We start from the raw sequence: 15609 nt of genomic DNA, 5'->3' as shown, positions 1-15609 counted from the left end.
GGACAGAGCTGAGAACCTGATGCTTTTTCCTTGTTCAGAATGACCCCAGCTTTATTAAAAAACTGCATATGACCAGGAAGAGTATGTGTACATTAATACAAGATTTTAGATTATTTAGTTGCAATGGAGTATGAGGATCTTGTCGTAAAAGATGTGTTTAGAAGAAGGTGAAGGTTTGAGGTGAGGCTGGGGATGGAAACTGGAAGTAGCTGAGCTGAGGTACCCAGGCAGTCCTGTCAGTTTAAATCTTTGCAGATGTGGGATAATCTGTCAGTCCTAGCCTGGGTATACAGATTGTAAGGGAGAAAGTACTCTTTGTGATGGTGCTCTTTTCTGGACAGAATTGATTTGCTGAGTACTTCACTACTGATGTTGTTCTTAATGGACTTCTTTTGTTGCTGCATTTGTTGGGAGAATTAATATGTTGTGTGCGTGACCGTATTTAAATTCTGTATGAGGAATAGTGCTGTTTTCCTGGCATCCACGAGCATGTTTCATAAGTAGTGGGGTTTGATGAAACCTGGACTCCGGTGGGCTTGTCTTCTATGTCCCGATACTTCCTCTGCTGTAGCACCTACTCTTGCTTGACACCACTGATGTACGAAGGCCATGTCTTCCCCATGTCCCCTCTGTCTGTCCACAATGCGTCCCCTGGCACAAGGAAGCTGGGAGTCCTGCAGGGTCTCACGCGAGGGTTCCGTTACCCCAGCTCACCGCTTTCCCTCCGCTGCCAGCTGGGAAGCCACCCCGCCGCGGTGACAGCGCAGATGTGCTGGTGGCATGGCAGCTGCCGAACGGTGCGAACCACGTGGGGGTTTCCTGCCCTCTGAAGTTCAAGGTAGTCATCGTTTCCTTCCCTTACGCTGGCTACAGGCTTTCCAAAACTTGCACTGCACACTGTATTTTTCTGGTCTTGCCTTCTTTCTCAAGCTTGCTTAAAATTGGTTAGTGAATTTGATTGTGAGGTGTGATTGGTACTTTCACTGATCCACTTACTGCTCGGGCTTTCTTTAGGAAAAGGGTGAAAATCTTGGTGCTGCACATGTTTAGGTCACTTGTCACTGTTGTACTAAAACACTTAAGTCCCACATAAGGCTGCACAGAACATCAGAAGTCCCGAACAAGGCTGTTAGTATAGAGGAGCTGTAGGCTTTAATTTTGAGCCACATTAAAGGGTTCCTGAGTACCCATGGCTTTGGTTTTGTTTGTGCCAGTGCTGTATTTTACTTTTCCTTTCTGCCTATTTACTTACTATCATAATTGAACAGTTTCTTACAGGGGAAAAAAATGCAAGCCTTTTGCTCAGCTGGTATCCTCACTGCTATGAAAATAAACTGTTTTTTCAGTCTGGAATGCTGCATTGCCTAATTCACAGTATTCTTTTGGCTTAGTTCAAGTAGCAAGTTTTGTTTTCTGTTTGGTTTTAGCAGTACTGGGGAGTTGAGAAATATATTTTTTTCTGTTTAAGTCTTAGGAATAAGTGTCCGCATTCATAAAGCACAAAGTCTGTATTTTCTAAGTCTTAGAAAATTATAACCAGGGTTCCTATTCAAGAAGCTCTGATGTTGTTGCTTTGGCTGAATGCCAGGTCTCTTGCCTGGCCTTAGCTTTATTTTTTTATTATTATTATTTTTTTTTTAATCCTTACTGGCATTGAGTCTGCCCTCCAGACAAAGAGCAGACAATGAATTGCAGTGAATGACACTTGTGAGCAAGGAGAAACTGGGTCAGTTCCAGGCTCGTGCAGAGTGTAGGTATAATATTGATGAGAGGGGATGAGGGGAAGGAGACGGCCAGCATTCCTTACCCTGCTGTAAAATCTTTTGATGGATGTTGGGGTCATCTAGCATAACTTACTATGACAGAACACTGAGTAATACCGAATGTTCATTAGAGTTATTCATTAAGGATTTACAGTTTTCAGCTGGAGTGCTGTCACAATTTTAATTATTTCGTGAAACTGTCATGCAGAAAATGCCGATGCCTCTTACATGCATTATTTATTTATTTTTGGAACTGATGCATTCCTACCAAATGGAATTATAACTCCAGAATCTCTAATTTCCAGCAGTGGGAATTAAGTTTGAGAATCGGTGTGAGTTGTGTTTGGCTCTGCACGTAGCACAGGGCCCTTTTGGTTTCCTGGGCTCTGTGCCGTTGTGCTTTCGTACCCTCCTGCACATGCTCGGGCCATGGCGAACGAAAGCTGCCTGACCTAGGGATTATGCTTAGGCACGTTTTCAGTAGCACAGATGAACGGCTGAGCATTGTATCTAATGTGGAACTGAATGTGAAAATAGAGTGCTCTGTTGTTCTGTAGGCTATTAATTTGAAGAACAGTAAACAATCAATTTTATTGAGAAACTTTAATAAACTTAATCTATGGAATGGATAATTGTCTCATGGTGACTTGTGAGCTTGACAAATAGTTTTCTTCTCTGAAAATAAGGTGGTGTTATCCTAATCTGTTTTTCTCCTACTGTGGCTTTGTTATAAAGGACTGTATGTGCTCAGTCCACTACACTGAATGCAGCAGTGGGTGAGGTAAGGATAAATCTAAAAACATATAATCGAAGTAAGATTCACCAAGTGACATAAAGAAACCTGCTGGGAGATGAATGGATAGTGAAAATTTCTCCAAGGTCTGGAGCTGAAGCAAAACACTACTTGGGTACGGCTTCACTTACCTGAGAGCAGACCCTTTGCGTGGGATCAGTGATACTGCAGAGACAAGTTAAAAACAAGAAAACCTGTTCAAAGTCTGCGTCAGAACATCCCCAAGTTTGTGGTCTGCTTCTCTGTCACTGAAAACACTATGTTCAGCAACAGTCTTTTGGATTTTCAGGAGTTTTGTGAGATACGGTACCTGCTCCGGTGAACTTCACCTGTGGACTTGAGAGGAGTCCAAGTTATGAAAACTGCTTTTCAAGTGCAGAGGACTAGCTTAAGGACAGGGTTTTTTCACATATCTGTTGAGGATGAAATTAAGAAAAAACATTGTTGTATTGGGAATATTAAGAATATTTTAAAGTTTCTGTTACTTCAGTAAATACCAGTCTAGAAAAATATTGGTTGTTATGCTTCCTCCTGAGTATAAATATTAGATACAGAGCTGTATGTGTGTTTGTGATGATGATGGGTGTGGTGTTCCTTCTGTTGTTGTTTTGTTTCTGATATTTGTTTGCAGGCATTTGTTGAGCACCGGTGTTGAGCAAAATCTCCAGGCGCTAGCGCCGTAGGGGGTTAGGCTTCTTGCTGAAGGCGCTAGGATCTGGTCGTGCTCGTACAGTTCAGCGTGGGTCAGGTTATATAGAAACAGTGATTTAAGAAAAAAGCAATTTTCAATTTTAGTAAATTTATTCTTAAGTGTGTTAAAATATGAAGCCATAGTGTAACATGTAGGTACAGGTCTTAAGTATGTAGGTTTAGTATTATAAAATATAAGAAAGACCTGTTGAACAGGTTAAAATCTGAATAGTAAGAGTTACTGGCCTAAGCACTTGTAGTTTGAGTTTTTGTTAATGCTTAATCAGATTTTGATAGCTGTAATTGCCTCTTGAAATCTGAACAGAATATTCTCTTACAGGTTGGTTCATCTGGTTTGGGACAATGAGTGACTTATACCGAGACAGCAGGAAGTATTTTTGTCTTTTGTTTTCCTTCAGTCTGTAAATAAAAATGAAGATCTACCAGATCCAACCTTGAGAAATGTGACCAAATTAAGTGAAGTACACGTGAGGTACACACAAAACTGCCATTGTTCGTTAAAAGCTTACATACAAAACCGAACCGTGTACTTCAAATTTATCTTTTCCAAGACATGCATTTCAGAGTAATAGCTTATAATTGAAATAACATTAAATCCTGGGTTTGTGCATTTAATCAAATTCCAATTTCCATATAAAGGAAGCTCAGCAGACAAGAACAAACAATTAAGTGTGGCAAATGAGAAGTGGCATTTCTTTGTATTAAAAACCGAAATAGATTCAAATCTATACTGGCTGTGTAAATGCTAAAATCTAACGTATATCCATAGTCTTAGCTACCAAAAGAATATCTTAATGTATCAAGACCTTACTGAGTGGTAAATCTCTTTAATAAAGAGAAATTAAGTCATTGCAACTAGAAGAACCCAAACTTTAATCATCGGTGATTTCAATCACTGAGTTTAATCTCTGTATCAAAGCAGTCTCCTGAATTAAAACTCATATTTTGAAGGCTTTAGTTTAGGGCTCTGGCTTCTCGTCTGTACCTTTTAAATTGTGAATTGCCAAGACATCAAGTGTTTTGTACCACTAGTGGTTTATATATCAGAGTTAGGAACACGCGGCTTGTAAGTAAGGGGAATCTTCTGTCTGTCAGGGATACGTTTCTGCTTTAGGAGAGATTTGGCTGTCTAGTGTTCCTTTTTCCACTTGTTCTTGTAATGGTAAACTTCAGGGTATTGCAAATGTAAGTTTAAAATTTAGATTTTTGAAAACTTTGATGTGTTCACCTAATGCTTTACAGGAGGTGTTTGTTCTATATACCTGAGAACAAGGCCTCTGGCGTTTTCATTGGATGTAGCATTTCTTCGGGCTGAATTTCTTTTATATCTCTGCCTTGAATTGAAGGAGGATAAATAATCCTGTGAAGACAGTATCAAAGCATTCTCGTTTACCCGTCAGCTTATCTTTGCAGAAGTGTTTTGATGAGTAAGTAGTGCTTATAGACTAGAAGGGTGCTTTTTTTGAGGTCCGCGAGCAGTTGGCTTCTGTCACTTGGCAGAAACTTTTACAGCTTGCTGGTTTTTGCCCATTCCTGAGAGCTGTTTCCACTCCTGCTGCTTCTCTTACAACTGTGGTGGTGTGACCTGGTACAGCTTTTCGTGGGTCAGAGCTGCAACTCTGGTCAGTAACCGAGGCTCTTACGGTCTGGAGATCCCAGCTTTGTCCACAGGGCAGCTCATGGTGGCACAGGGCTGAAACTAGCTGCTCTGCCTCTGAGGAGATGTGTGTAATCCCAGCGTATCAGAAAGCATCTTCTACTAGAGCTAATATTAAAAAAAAAAAAAAAAAAAAGAAATTAAACACATGAGTAAATGTTCTAGCTTCATTGGCAGACAACTATTATGAGGCCCCAATTCCACATTAGTCGATACTGGATCTGTACAACCGTATTTCTGCTGAATTAGTTGGAGCATGCAGTCTTTCTGGTTGCAGGGGGACAAACCGTAGCTGAACTGACTTAAAATTAATGTGGGTAGACAATAGCTTTGTTTGATCTGAAGCTTGCCAACTCATTAAATTCATTCAGAAAACAGAATTAGCAAAGTGGACTTGCACTGAACCAACACTTTGTCTCCTGTGCCTGTGACAATCTTGTTTTGATACTGGAAGCTCTAAAATGAGATTTACTGTACTGAAAAGTAATCTTAGTTAGTGGATATAGATCTTCCCTGCCTTTCTTTCAAATAAAATGGTTGTTTTGAGTCACTAATACCCCCCTTTTTTTTTCCTGTAGAAAAAAAAAAAAAGAATAAGAAATTAGTTCCAGTTTAAATGTAAGCAGGAGGTGTCTTAGTACAAATACACCTCTACAAGACTTAAAATGAAGCAGAAAATACAGGTTGCGGGTAGTGTAACGCCTGGAGCAGCTCACTGCCCAAGTGTGCGTCTGCTGCGGGAAGGATGCACTGTGGCTTCCCAGCACTGTCAGGCTCCAGAAGGAAAACATTCCCAATTACATGGAAAGATTACACGAGATGATTAAACGTGAAAGGGCTTCCTGGTTCATTTTATAATGGCAAAAAGGTGTTTGTTTTATGAAACATGTGAAGCTGGCTGTAAATTAAAGCAGGGTGGGTGGGTGTGTATTTTATTCATCTGACATTAAGTCCTTCCTGTGGATAATGCTTGTTGTAAATGTCTGTTTTGAGTACTTAGCAGAAAATCCGGAAATTAGCGTGCTGTAAGGAAAATCTAAAAAGCTAGTTGAGCCCTATATTGAAACAAGTTATGAGTGCTGTGAAATGCCTGGAATTCAACATGTAATTGGAAAAATCTTTGTAACAAAAGCTTCCTCTGAGAGTGTAAGCTACTACCTTGAAAACATTTTTTTCCTGTATGAAACCTAGATTTTTCTGTTAGTCAAAAATCTTGTCTCTTTTGTCACTAATTTAGAAAAATAATATTTGGCAACTAAAGGAGATGAAGATTTGTTTGTGTGGCACCATTTAAATTGATTTATAATCTTGCCTGTTATTTCTGGTGTTTGATTAATTAAGTTTCCAACTGTTTTGTAAGTTTTCTTTTAAATTTCAAATTACAGGTCCACGACTAGCTTTGGCAGGACTTCTTTCAGGTGAGTGATTCGTGGGCAGGTTATATTGTCTAATAATGTGTCCCAACAAATTGGTGTTGGGTTTTTTGGCCTTCACTCAACAGTAAGTTGTATCTTGGGTTATGTATTAAGCTTGTAGAACTGATACACAGTCTGAACCGGATTCCAATCTTTCTTCTCTTTTTTATACAAAGTTATGGAGTTTCTTGCTCCCTCTGGCCAATTTGTATCTCTTAATAAACTGTTGCTAGAGAGAACAGGTGAAGTGTTACCAGGGAGTACGTTGTTATTAATTGCTGGTACTTCTGGAAGACAAACCTTGGTTCAGGTAGGAGTGTGCTGGTGAACGGGCAGGTTGCTTGCGTTTTAGGGAAGAAACACGGTGTTGTCATGAAAGCATGGAAGCACAGTCAGGACAGCTGACTTTTGCTCATAGGCTCAGCTTATCTGTAGCCCTTGGCAAGCTGTGTAATTTTTCTGTGCTTCGTTGTAACCACGGGGAGAAGGATGCGGTGTTTGGCGAGATTGTTGAGGGTTAACGTCGTAGAAGTGCTTTGAGAAGGCAAAGCGAAGAGACTGTTATGACATCTTGTTGCTTGAAGTGTTTTCACGTTCTCACACTGCTTGAACTTTGTGATGTTTAGTAAGTTTATATTATGTATAGTGCAAAAACTACAATTGCTGCTATTTCTAGTGTTTTATGTGCCTCCCTTCTTCCCAGCAAATGTCAGATGAATTTAATTGCTCTAAAATGAGATTTCAGTCTACTAAATCGTGTGCCGTGGCATAGCAAAGACTGAATCTGATCGTTAAAAGGAAAAGAAGCCTTTTATGTTAGAATTTCATACGTGAATCAAAATACTGCTGATGTAGCTCGTCACATTGTATGTGAACGCTGGAGGCGGTTGCATTTCTATTTTTTCACTTCTAGGCAGTTGTTGATGCCGTTAGCTAATGTTGTATCGGTGCCTCTGCTGCAACAGCTGCTTGCTTGTAGCTGAACTTGTGCCATTACAATATTGAAAATACAAAATGTTTCTGCTTTAACAGCTGGTGGAAAATACGTGTTTTTAGTGTTGCTAGAAGGTGATGGTTTAAGATACTTTCTTCCTCATCCTTCCTTGCTGTGAGTTACCATCAATAGCTATGAACAGTGTGGGATATCTGACTTTAGGGACAGAAGTGGGATGGGTATTTTTGAAACTCTGCTATTGTTTTGAAGAACTGGAAGTCTTATATGGGTGAAAAAACAGTTTTTATTTACCACACTCCTGGAAAGTACAAAGTCTGACTGTGTGTGAAGTGATTGCTCGTGTTTCAGGAAGGAGGAATGGTTATGTTGTGTTGTACTGTCATTTGCTAGTGCTCATATGTCTTCATGAATCCCGTTCTGCTGCTGGCAGCATGACTTGCCTTTTCTGTGGTAAAGAGACAGGCTTGAAGTGTTTTCATTTTTCTCCTGCTTTGACTTAAAAATAGGCTACTGAAATGAAATGCTTGACAGGATTGTAGAGACTAGCACCTATCGTGTGCATCCTCGCCTCCCAAATTTCTCTGTTCCTTGCCCAAGTATCTCACAGGTTCATTATTGGTTTCCATCTATTTTTAAGTATGTATTTAACCTCTGAATGCTCCTGCCCTGGCTAGCTGATGTGCTCTGCTGGGGGAGTCTTGATCCCAGCACGCAGGGCTGCATGGGGCACACGGAACGAGGGAACGGTGTCAGTAGGTGGCCCTTGTGCTCAACTGGGCTGCCGTGTTTTGTCTGGATGACAGTCTGCTGGTGTGCCGATGGTGGGGCCTTAGTGGAAATCTGCATTCCATCAATGGCAAGGGGTTTCAGAAAGAGCTGATGTTGAGCATCAGTCCTCAAGGAGGCCATCGGGTATGTCCAAACCCACCCTGAGCACAAGTGAAAGAGGTGCTTAGATTTTCTCAGATCATTGAATGTTGTTTCTTTGTGCTAAACCATAATAGGCAGCATGAAGAGGCAAAATAATTCAGATGAAACTCTTCCAGAAACTGCGTGATGATTTAGGTAGTTCAATAATGCGTGGGGATATGGGCCCTGGGTTAGGATAGCTCAGGGGGTGTTATTGGCAGTGTTTGCAGAATATGGAGATCTTAATTTCACAGTATTTCTTTTAGTGTCACTTTTTTCCCTTCCGCAGTAGAAGTGCGTGGCAGTTCGTGTTCCTTGGTCTGAAATAATTAGTGCACCTCACATGGCATGGTTTCCATTGGGAACAATTGTTCAGCTGGTTTGAGCGGTGTTTTAATAGAAATGTTTTGTACGCTTCCATGTATCTACATTCTTCAGAGAGGAGTGTCTGTAATACAGGAAGTAATGACATTACGGCATGTAACTGGCATTTTTTTAATGCTCATAATGGTGGGATGGAGTCATCCTTTTATCTGAACCACTCATATGTAATAGTACGTAAAATAGTAATAGCATGTATGAAATTCTCGAGAGACAAAAGTATTCTTTACTGATTTTTCTCATGCACGTGTTGGCTTGCAGTGCTTTCCTGGTGGATGCTGCCTGTGAAACCAGAGGTCTGCAGAGCAGCTTTCTTCACAGGGTGCGTGCGTGACTTCCATTAAAATCGAGCAGTAAAAAAATAAAGCGTTTATTTAAAGTATTGAATTTTGAACTGAATTTTGCCGTAAGTGCAGGTGAATGCAATGGAAACGTGGAGCTGGGCCGAGGATCGTCTTTCACGTGTTAAAATATCTACCACGGGCTCCAGTGTAGATTCTGTACTTGAAACTGCAATAGTAGAACTTTCTAAGAAACCTTCCACTGCGTGCTGGTGTTGCACAAAAGTTGTGAAAGAAGCTGCAGGGATTTCCTGAAGAGTTGACGCTTTTCTGTGAATTTGAAATTTGAATAATTCTCATTTCAGCTTGAGATTTTGTGATTGTTTGGCTTGGGATCTCTCCCTCCCCAAAATTAGATTTAAAATTTTCTCTGTTGCTACACTGGATGAGTGAAGCTCTACCTTTTATTCCCGTAATCAGGGGGACTAAAAGGCTTTATTCCCCTTTTCCCTCTTTGGGCTAAATAAATTAATTCAGGTTTTGTTCTGAGGGAGCGGGGGGAAATCATTATGACCCAAGCTGGTAGATTTTTTTTTTTATTATTTTATTTTTATTTTATTTTTTACATTTTCCCTTGTGCTCATTCACTGTTAGCTGTTTGGACTGAGTAAAACTCTAACTGCGTGAGAACACTCTTGTCTTGCTGTAAGGTCTGTTGTTGCCGTCAGTAGTCTGGCAGGTCTGTGTGAGTTCTTAGCCATTTTGTGACCTGAATGTTTGCTCTGAGTAGGTGGTTGCTAAGAGGATGTGCCTGGTTTTATTCTTCTAGAAGAGCAGGTCTGCGCTTTGAAGAGAAACCAGTACTAGAACTGGGTTTTAGTTTAACATTGAGTTAGAAGCCTGTTAGCAATATCCTATGCCAATTACTCGGTGTACGGTACAGCTTTTATTGAGAATGCGCGATGACTGGCTTTATTATGCCTGGTCATGTTATCTGAACACTGAAATGTGAACTCTGTCTTGATTTAGTTTAGACGTATGTTTGAAGAAGATAACTGCAATCATAGCTTTTTTCTTAGGTTGTAAAATGTGGATGAGAGAATACAAACCTGTATTTTAAATTTTCTTTTAGAGAATTTTCCCTGCAAAACAGTTACCTACTTGATTCTTTCAAAATCAGGGATGAGTGTGTTTAAAACACCCTTTTTTTTAAAAAAAAAAAAGTGCTCGTTCTCTAGACGTAGCTTACCTGGGATTATTGTAGCTCACTGAGAGGCAGCTGTGCTAAATTGTTCAAAAACATTGGTTGGAAAATTGACAACCACCATCCAGAAGAAAGATGGACGGTGAAGGTCTGGTGTGAAAGTGAGCCTATGGATGCTGATGGTGACTCGCAGATCTGTAAACAAGCTTTGAATTGTTCACTTGTGTAGACAAATATTTTGAGGGCCACGAAGTGAAGCTGAGTTATTAGGTTCTGGCATTTGATGGATGGAATTGATATAAAAGCACTTTGAAAAAAAATTGTACTTTTTATAATGCTAATTAGGTCTGACAGTATAATGGTAAGTAGGCAGTACTCTTGCAGAAGCAGGAACTACATGTTTGCAGCTGTTGACAGGTTTTTGTAAAGGATGTGTTCATATGGAGAAACTACAAAAAAGCTTAAGCTAGAAAGTGAAAACACATTCATGGATCTAGTAATTGTTTTACAAAAATAGTTCTATGAAATGGCTGTAAATCTGGCTGGACATTTGTGCAAGTCTAGCGGGTCCTGGCATACAGAGTGATTGAAATGGAAATAGGATTCTGAATTTATTGCGTAATCTAGCACTTAACTACTATAGCATATTTTTGTGGAACTTTGAGAGAAGTGAACAAGTAGACCTCAGTGCCTCACGAGAAGTAAATGGGTACCGCTATGGGGATAGCTGCTCGCATGGTGTCTTTGTCAGGAAGTTTTTACTACAGATGACTGAGAAAATTATTTCCCAAGCACTGGAAGCCAGCCCTCCTGTCTATTAAAACCACAAACATGTAGTTTAAACCATGGAAGTGATCTGAAACGAAGCAGTGTTTAACAGGCTGAGTTATCCATTTTACTTTGGTAATACGTTACATGATGGGTGATTAATATATGTATAGACTTGCAAGAATAAATAACACTTCAAACAAAGCACAACTTTCTTCTTCTTCCCTAGAGCTCCGCTGCACCCCGGGGCAGTTTGCCTGTCGGAGTGGTACCATCCAGTGCATCCCTTCAAATTGGCAGTGTGATGGATGGCCCACCTGCGAGGACGAGAGTGATGAAGTTGACTGCCCAGGTAAGTAAAGCTGAGAAGACTGCTCATCCCAGCGTCAGCTTGTTTTGCAGCAGTACTTTGACTCTTTAAGATCGCTTGCTTGTTTTTGTTTGAGGAGATTGTTTGGTAGAACTGTACCCATTACTAGCAAACTTTGAGTTGGCTTCTCTTCATTGTGTGCAACTAACGTCACAAACGTTTTTTTGCTTGTCTGAATTATCCTTCAGTTCTTACAGTCTGAGTAGGTACCCTGAAGATGAGGAGAGTTTCTAGTCTAAAAAGAGACTTTCATGACCAGGAAAAAATCATGTTGCAATTCAACCAGAATGACACATAAGCCTGCGGTTAAATTCGGAATTACTGTTTTGGTTGTATGAATATGTCACTCAAACTGTGCTGGGTGACATTGTTGAACTTAGATAGAGAGCTTTTTTTATTGCTCCCTGTTCTGATTATGCTTCTTATGCTTAAGTGGAGAACTTTGTCCTGCCGAGCAAGCTGGTGTATTTACTCTTCATAAACTCATGATCATATGCTTTCAGGAGCCTATCACCGGCAGTGCTTCTCTGCTGAAGCTGCTGAATACTGAGCTGTCTTTAAAAAAAAGGCAAACAAAAATTTTTGATTGTGAATATATAATCACTATTTCAAACACTTTCATTTGTTCTTGGCAAACAGGCCAGTGCAACTCTTTGTCTGTGTGTATTAAAAGTGAAGGGACCTCTTAATTTTTTTTTTTTTTTTTTTGCTAAGAACAACGAAGCAGGAATCTGAAAGCATGAATTCAACTGTGCTGTAATTCAAAACATTTATCTCTACGGTGTGACTAAATTACATTCAAAAACAGTTTGAAGAAGTTCTTTTCCACTAAACTACTTAATTTGCTTGGGAGATAACCCCATGAACTTTGCGGCATTGTCGTTGCAACATTGAGTTTGTCATCATTCTGAGTTTTGAGGTATTTTAGAGAGTTGCTACAAAATAGTAACATCCATATCTTACAGCAACAAGCTCTTCTAAATATATTTGCTCGTGGAATTAGGGAAGTACATTTAACAATCAAACTTTCAAACTGTGCTATAGTTAGCCATCTCCCCAGTGTGTGCTATGCACAAATACTTAAAAGAATGTGTTCAGTGTTCTTTTTAGAAAGCTTTTGGCTAGTTTGTGTGAGTGTATATATTTGCAGCATGGGGGAAATAACTGTTGGTAGTTTTTTCTGATGTTGAAAATTAGGCTGTGCCACTGATACTCTGTTTAAGGATATTCTTTATGATGTGGATGTCCTGAAGAAAGGTGCTTTTATAGTTGTGCTGTTGTTGTTCCTCCTTTTCAGCTAACTTTGGCCAAATATGAAAAAAACAGGGACCTAATAAAATTCTTGAGGTTAATGGAAGTCAATGGCTAGGGAAAAGCAGAGTCATGTTAATGTTTGGAGTTATTCAAAAAGTACTGAAGGTTTTGCTCGCGGGAATATTGGAACATCCACATTAATAGGAAAGAGTATTTTTATCTTCTCTTGTTGCCTAGTGTATTAGTTGGCAATTTAAGTTGTTGCATGGAGGATGTAACAGGATGATGCTGACTCAAGGACTGGAGTTACAAAGAATATTTGGTATATGGCTAGGTAGAGGATTTTATGAAAGTAGCATTTCTCAGTAGATAGGCTCTGCTTTTGTTTGGGGTGTAGGTCCCACTGGACTGTCTGGCCTGACACAATGAAAAGAACTTTAAGTTAAGGAATGAAAGGAGATGCGTGGGAGAGACTTGATTCATCACCATGTCTGTATGCAGGAAGAGGAGAATAACATACATAAAGAATACTAGAGGGGGAAAAATGATGGACAGCGTTGAGGAGGAAAGTATTCCACTTGATGAAAAGAGTAATTGGATAAGTAATTGGTGAAAAGGCTGTGCTCAGTAAAACAGCCAGAAAGCTGGGTGTGGCGTTTATGAAAGAACTGAGATATTTGCACAGTAATGCAAGGAGTGTAGCCAGCGAACCAGAGGAACAAGAACTACTGGTGTAGGATGTAAAACCTCTATTATACCTGTAACAAAAAATTGGTGGGATAGCGTTGTGTCCTGAAATGGGTGTTGAAGGGCATGTATTATTCAGAACTGTCAAGAGTAAGGAAAGGTTGGTGTGCTGGTGTGCATGTGAATGGTGTGCTGGAGTATAAAAAGGAATAGTATGAATGGAAGTAAATCTGAGGTCAGAATAAGTTTGGAAGAGCGCGGTTTTCTTATGTTGGGGAAAGCCATACATATGTGACCAGTCATAGGAGAGACTTAGTCCTGCGACGTTGGTTGGGGAGCTACTGCTGCTAATAATAGTAGTACATAGTCATACTCAAGAGTAGTAACTTTCTTATTTGGCCACTGAATTAACAAGAAATGATGCAGCTTTAAATTTAGAAAATACCTTTGGGTTTAGATGAGCAATCATGGGATGATTCAGCTAAATTTAAATGCTTTTTAATTAAGGTTCTTATTTCAATAAAGGCAGACTGAACACTAAAAGAACTAGTTTAGTGAAGCCACCTGGACTTGTGAAACTTGGAGAATTAAAATATCTTTAAATTAAAAGGTATGAAATCTCTCTGAAGCATGAAAAGAAAGCTTGCAAGAAAGGGCTCTGAGTCCGGTTGGGAAGCTTGTTACTTTTCAGCCTTTAAGGTACTAATGGCACACTCCAACATGAGCAGCTCGGAAAAGATCAATGGCAGTGAATTAGGGTTTTGTGGTGGTGATGACTACTGTGTTTCAATGACTACTTAGTCATGTTGGTATTTCCAAAGGTTTAATACAAAGCCATTGTTATTTGGCACTGTTGGTTAAGTTCACCTTTTTTAGGCCTGATTTAATTCATGTTAGTAAGAAAGCGCCTACTAAAATAAGAGGATTGTTAATTAATAAACTGTCTCTTTTCAGAATGAACATTTTCCTTTAAAACATGGAATTCCTTTCAGTCCCAAACTTGCGGTGTGTAAAGTGCTATTCCCTCTGCCCTTCCCACTAGGCACGCAAATGATAGTGGAATCTGCAGCAGTGATTACCCTCAATTCATCTCTCTGGTAGACTAAAACTGTTGGCTCTTTGCTCTTGTAAGCATACTAAAAATTTCTGGGAGGGTTTGTGTAGCATGTGTCTGCAACTGTCCTCTACTTAAGCAGTGGAGGCTCATGAAATTTGTGTACTGTTCCATACCAACAGTAATTGATCCTAAAAATAGTTTATCCCAAAGTGATGTATTCTGTGAAATGGTAGAAACAGATATTAATATCTTAAATAGGGACTTTTGCAAATGGGAATTTATTATTTCTACTCATTTCCTCTTACGTTTCTATACAAGTAATCAAAGTAGCAACATAACTTTTCCACCTTTATAAAGTTCTGTGTTTAAGCCCGTAAGCAGGAAGGGCTCTGCAGTTTGCCTTTTACTTACTGCTCATTGGATTTCCAGCTTTGCTTTTACCAGAATATCAGATCAGCTTCTCCAAATATCCGACCTTCTCTGCAGGGCTTCTGGTCAAAACTCGTTTTCAGCAGTACAAGCAAGCGGAGGAGGGTTTAGTATAGCTCTGGCTGTTTACCTGTGTTTTATGCTACAGGTTTGATGTTTGTTTGTGTTACGTATGAATGGAGAACGGATGTCTTAAGTTCCAGTGCCTTTCGTAAATCCGATTCATACCATTTTTTCAGCTTGCAGTTCTATTGGTGATCGCTATATCACCTTTGAGTCTGCAGAGTCTCCTTTGTGGAGCCGGCCGAAGGTATGGCCAGTAACGGATAAAGCAGCAGCTGCAGCACATTGTTTTGCAGTGATCATGAACAGCTTTGTGTTTTGGTTTGCCAAGGATATTGTTTGATTGAAGTGACTGTTGACATTTGTGCACTTTTTAGTACATCTTTTTTAAAGCTACATCATAATGATAAAAACCTCTGATTGTTCCCACACGTTTTCTGAGCCCTTGCTGAACTCCTGTATGATGCATCCTTTTTACCCTGCTTTGTGGTGTTTAATTTATAAGCTCTTTACTGTCAGTCTGTTACTTTGAATAGTGCTCAGCACCGCAGGATGCTGTTCTTGGTTGGCATCTATTTCCTAGCATAATACAATTGATAACGCAAAGCATGGAGCTGCTTGATCTGAGAGGAGTCGCTCTTCTCTGGGGACTTCTGAACTGTATTGCCAAATCCTTAGGCACAAAACTGGATTTAATCCTAGAGTTCTCTTCCCTCTCAAATTATTAGATGGAATTAAAAGCTTTCCAAGCTTTTAGTAGGTAATATGCTGGACTGAAAATTTGAAGCTTAGGGGACAAGACAGCTTTTTATGTAAATTTTGAGAATATGCATGTTTAAACAGGAGAAACTCAAATCTTGGAACAAATAAGATATGTCAAGACCTGGTTGCTTCACAGTTTATTTTTGACAT

General features: G+C 39.7%; 1 protein-coding gene across 1 annotated transcript in view; it reads left to right on the top strand.

Moving 5' to 3' along the window:
- The window catches only part of DGCR2 (DiGeorge syndrome critical region gene 2), a gene marked incomplete at its 5' end in the record, with an annotated part of 43359 nt that overhangs the window by 9107 nt on the left and 18643 nt on the right, over positions 1-15609 (top strand). The window contains one exon of the mRNA XM_082491754.1: positions 11043-11189. Within this exon, the coding sequence (XP_082347880.1) occupies positions 11043-11189 (147 nt within the window). The remainder of the gene's footprint in view (positions 1-11042; positions 11190-15609) is intronic.

Source organism: Vanellus vanellus, assembly GCF_965231255.1.
Source record: "Vanellus vanellus genome assembly, chromosome: 16".
In the NCBI taxonomy this organism is placed as follows: Eukaryota; Metazoa; Chordata; class Aves; order Charadriiformes; family Charadriidae; genus Vanellus; species Vanellus vanellus.
This window is presented reverse-complemented; position numbering and strand designations above follow the sequence as displayed.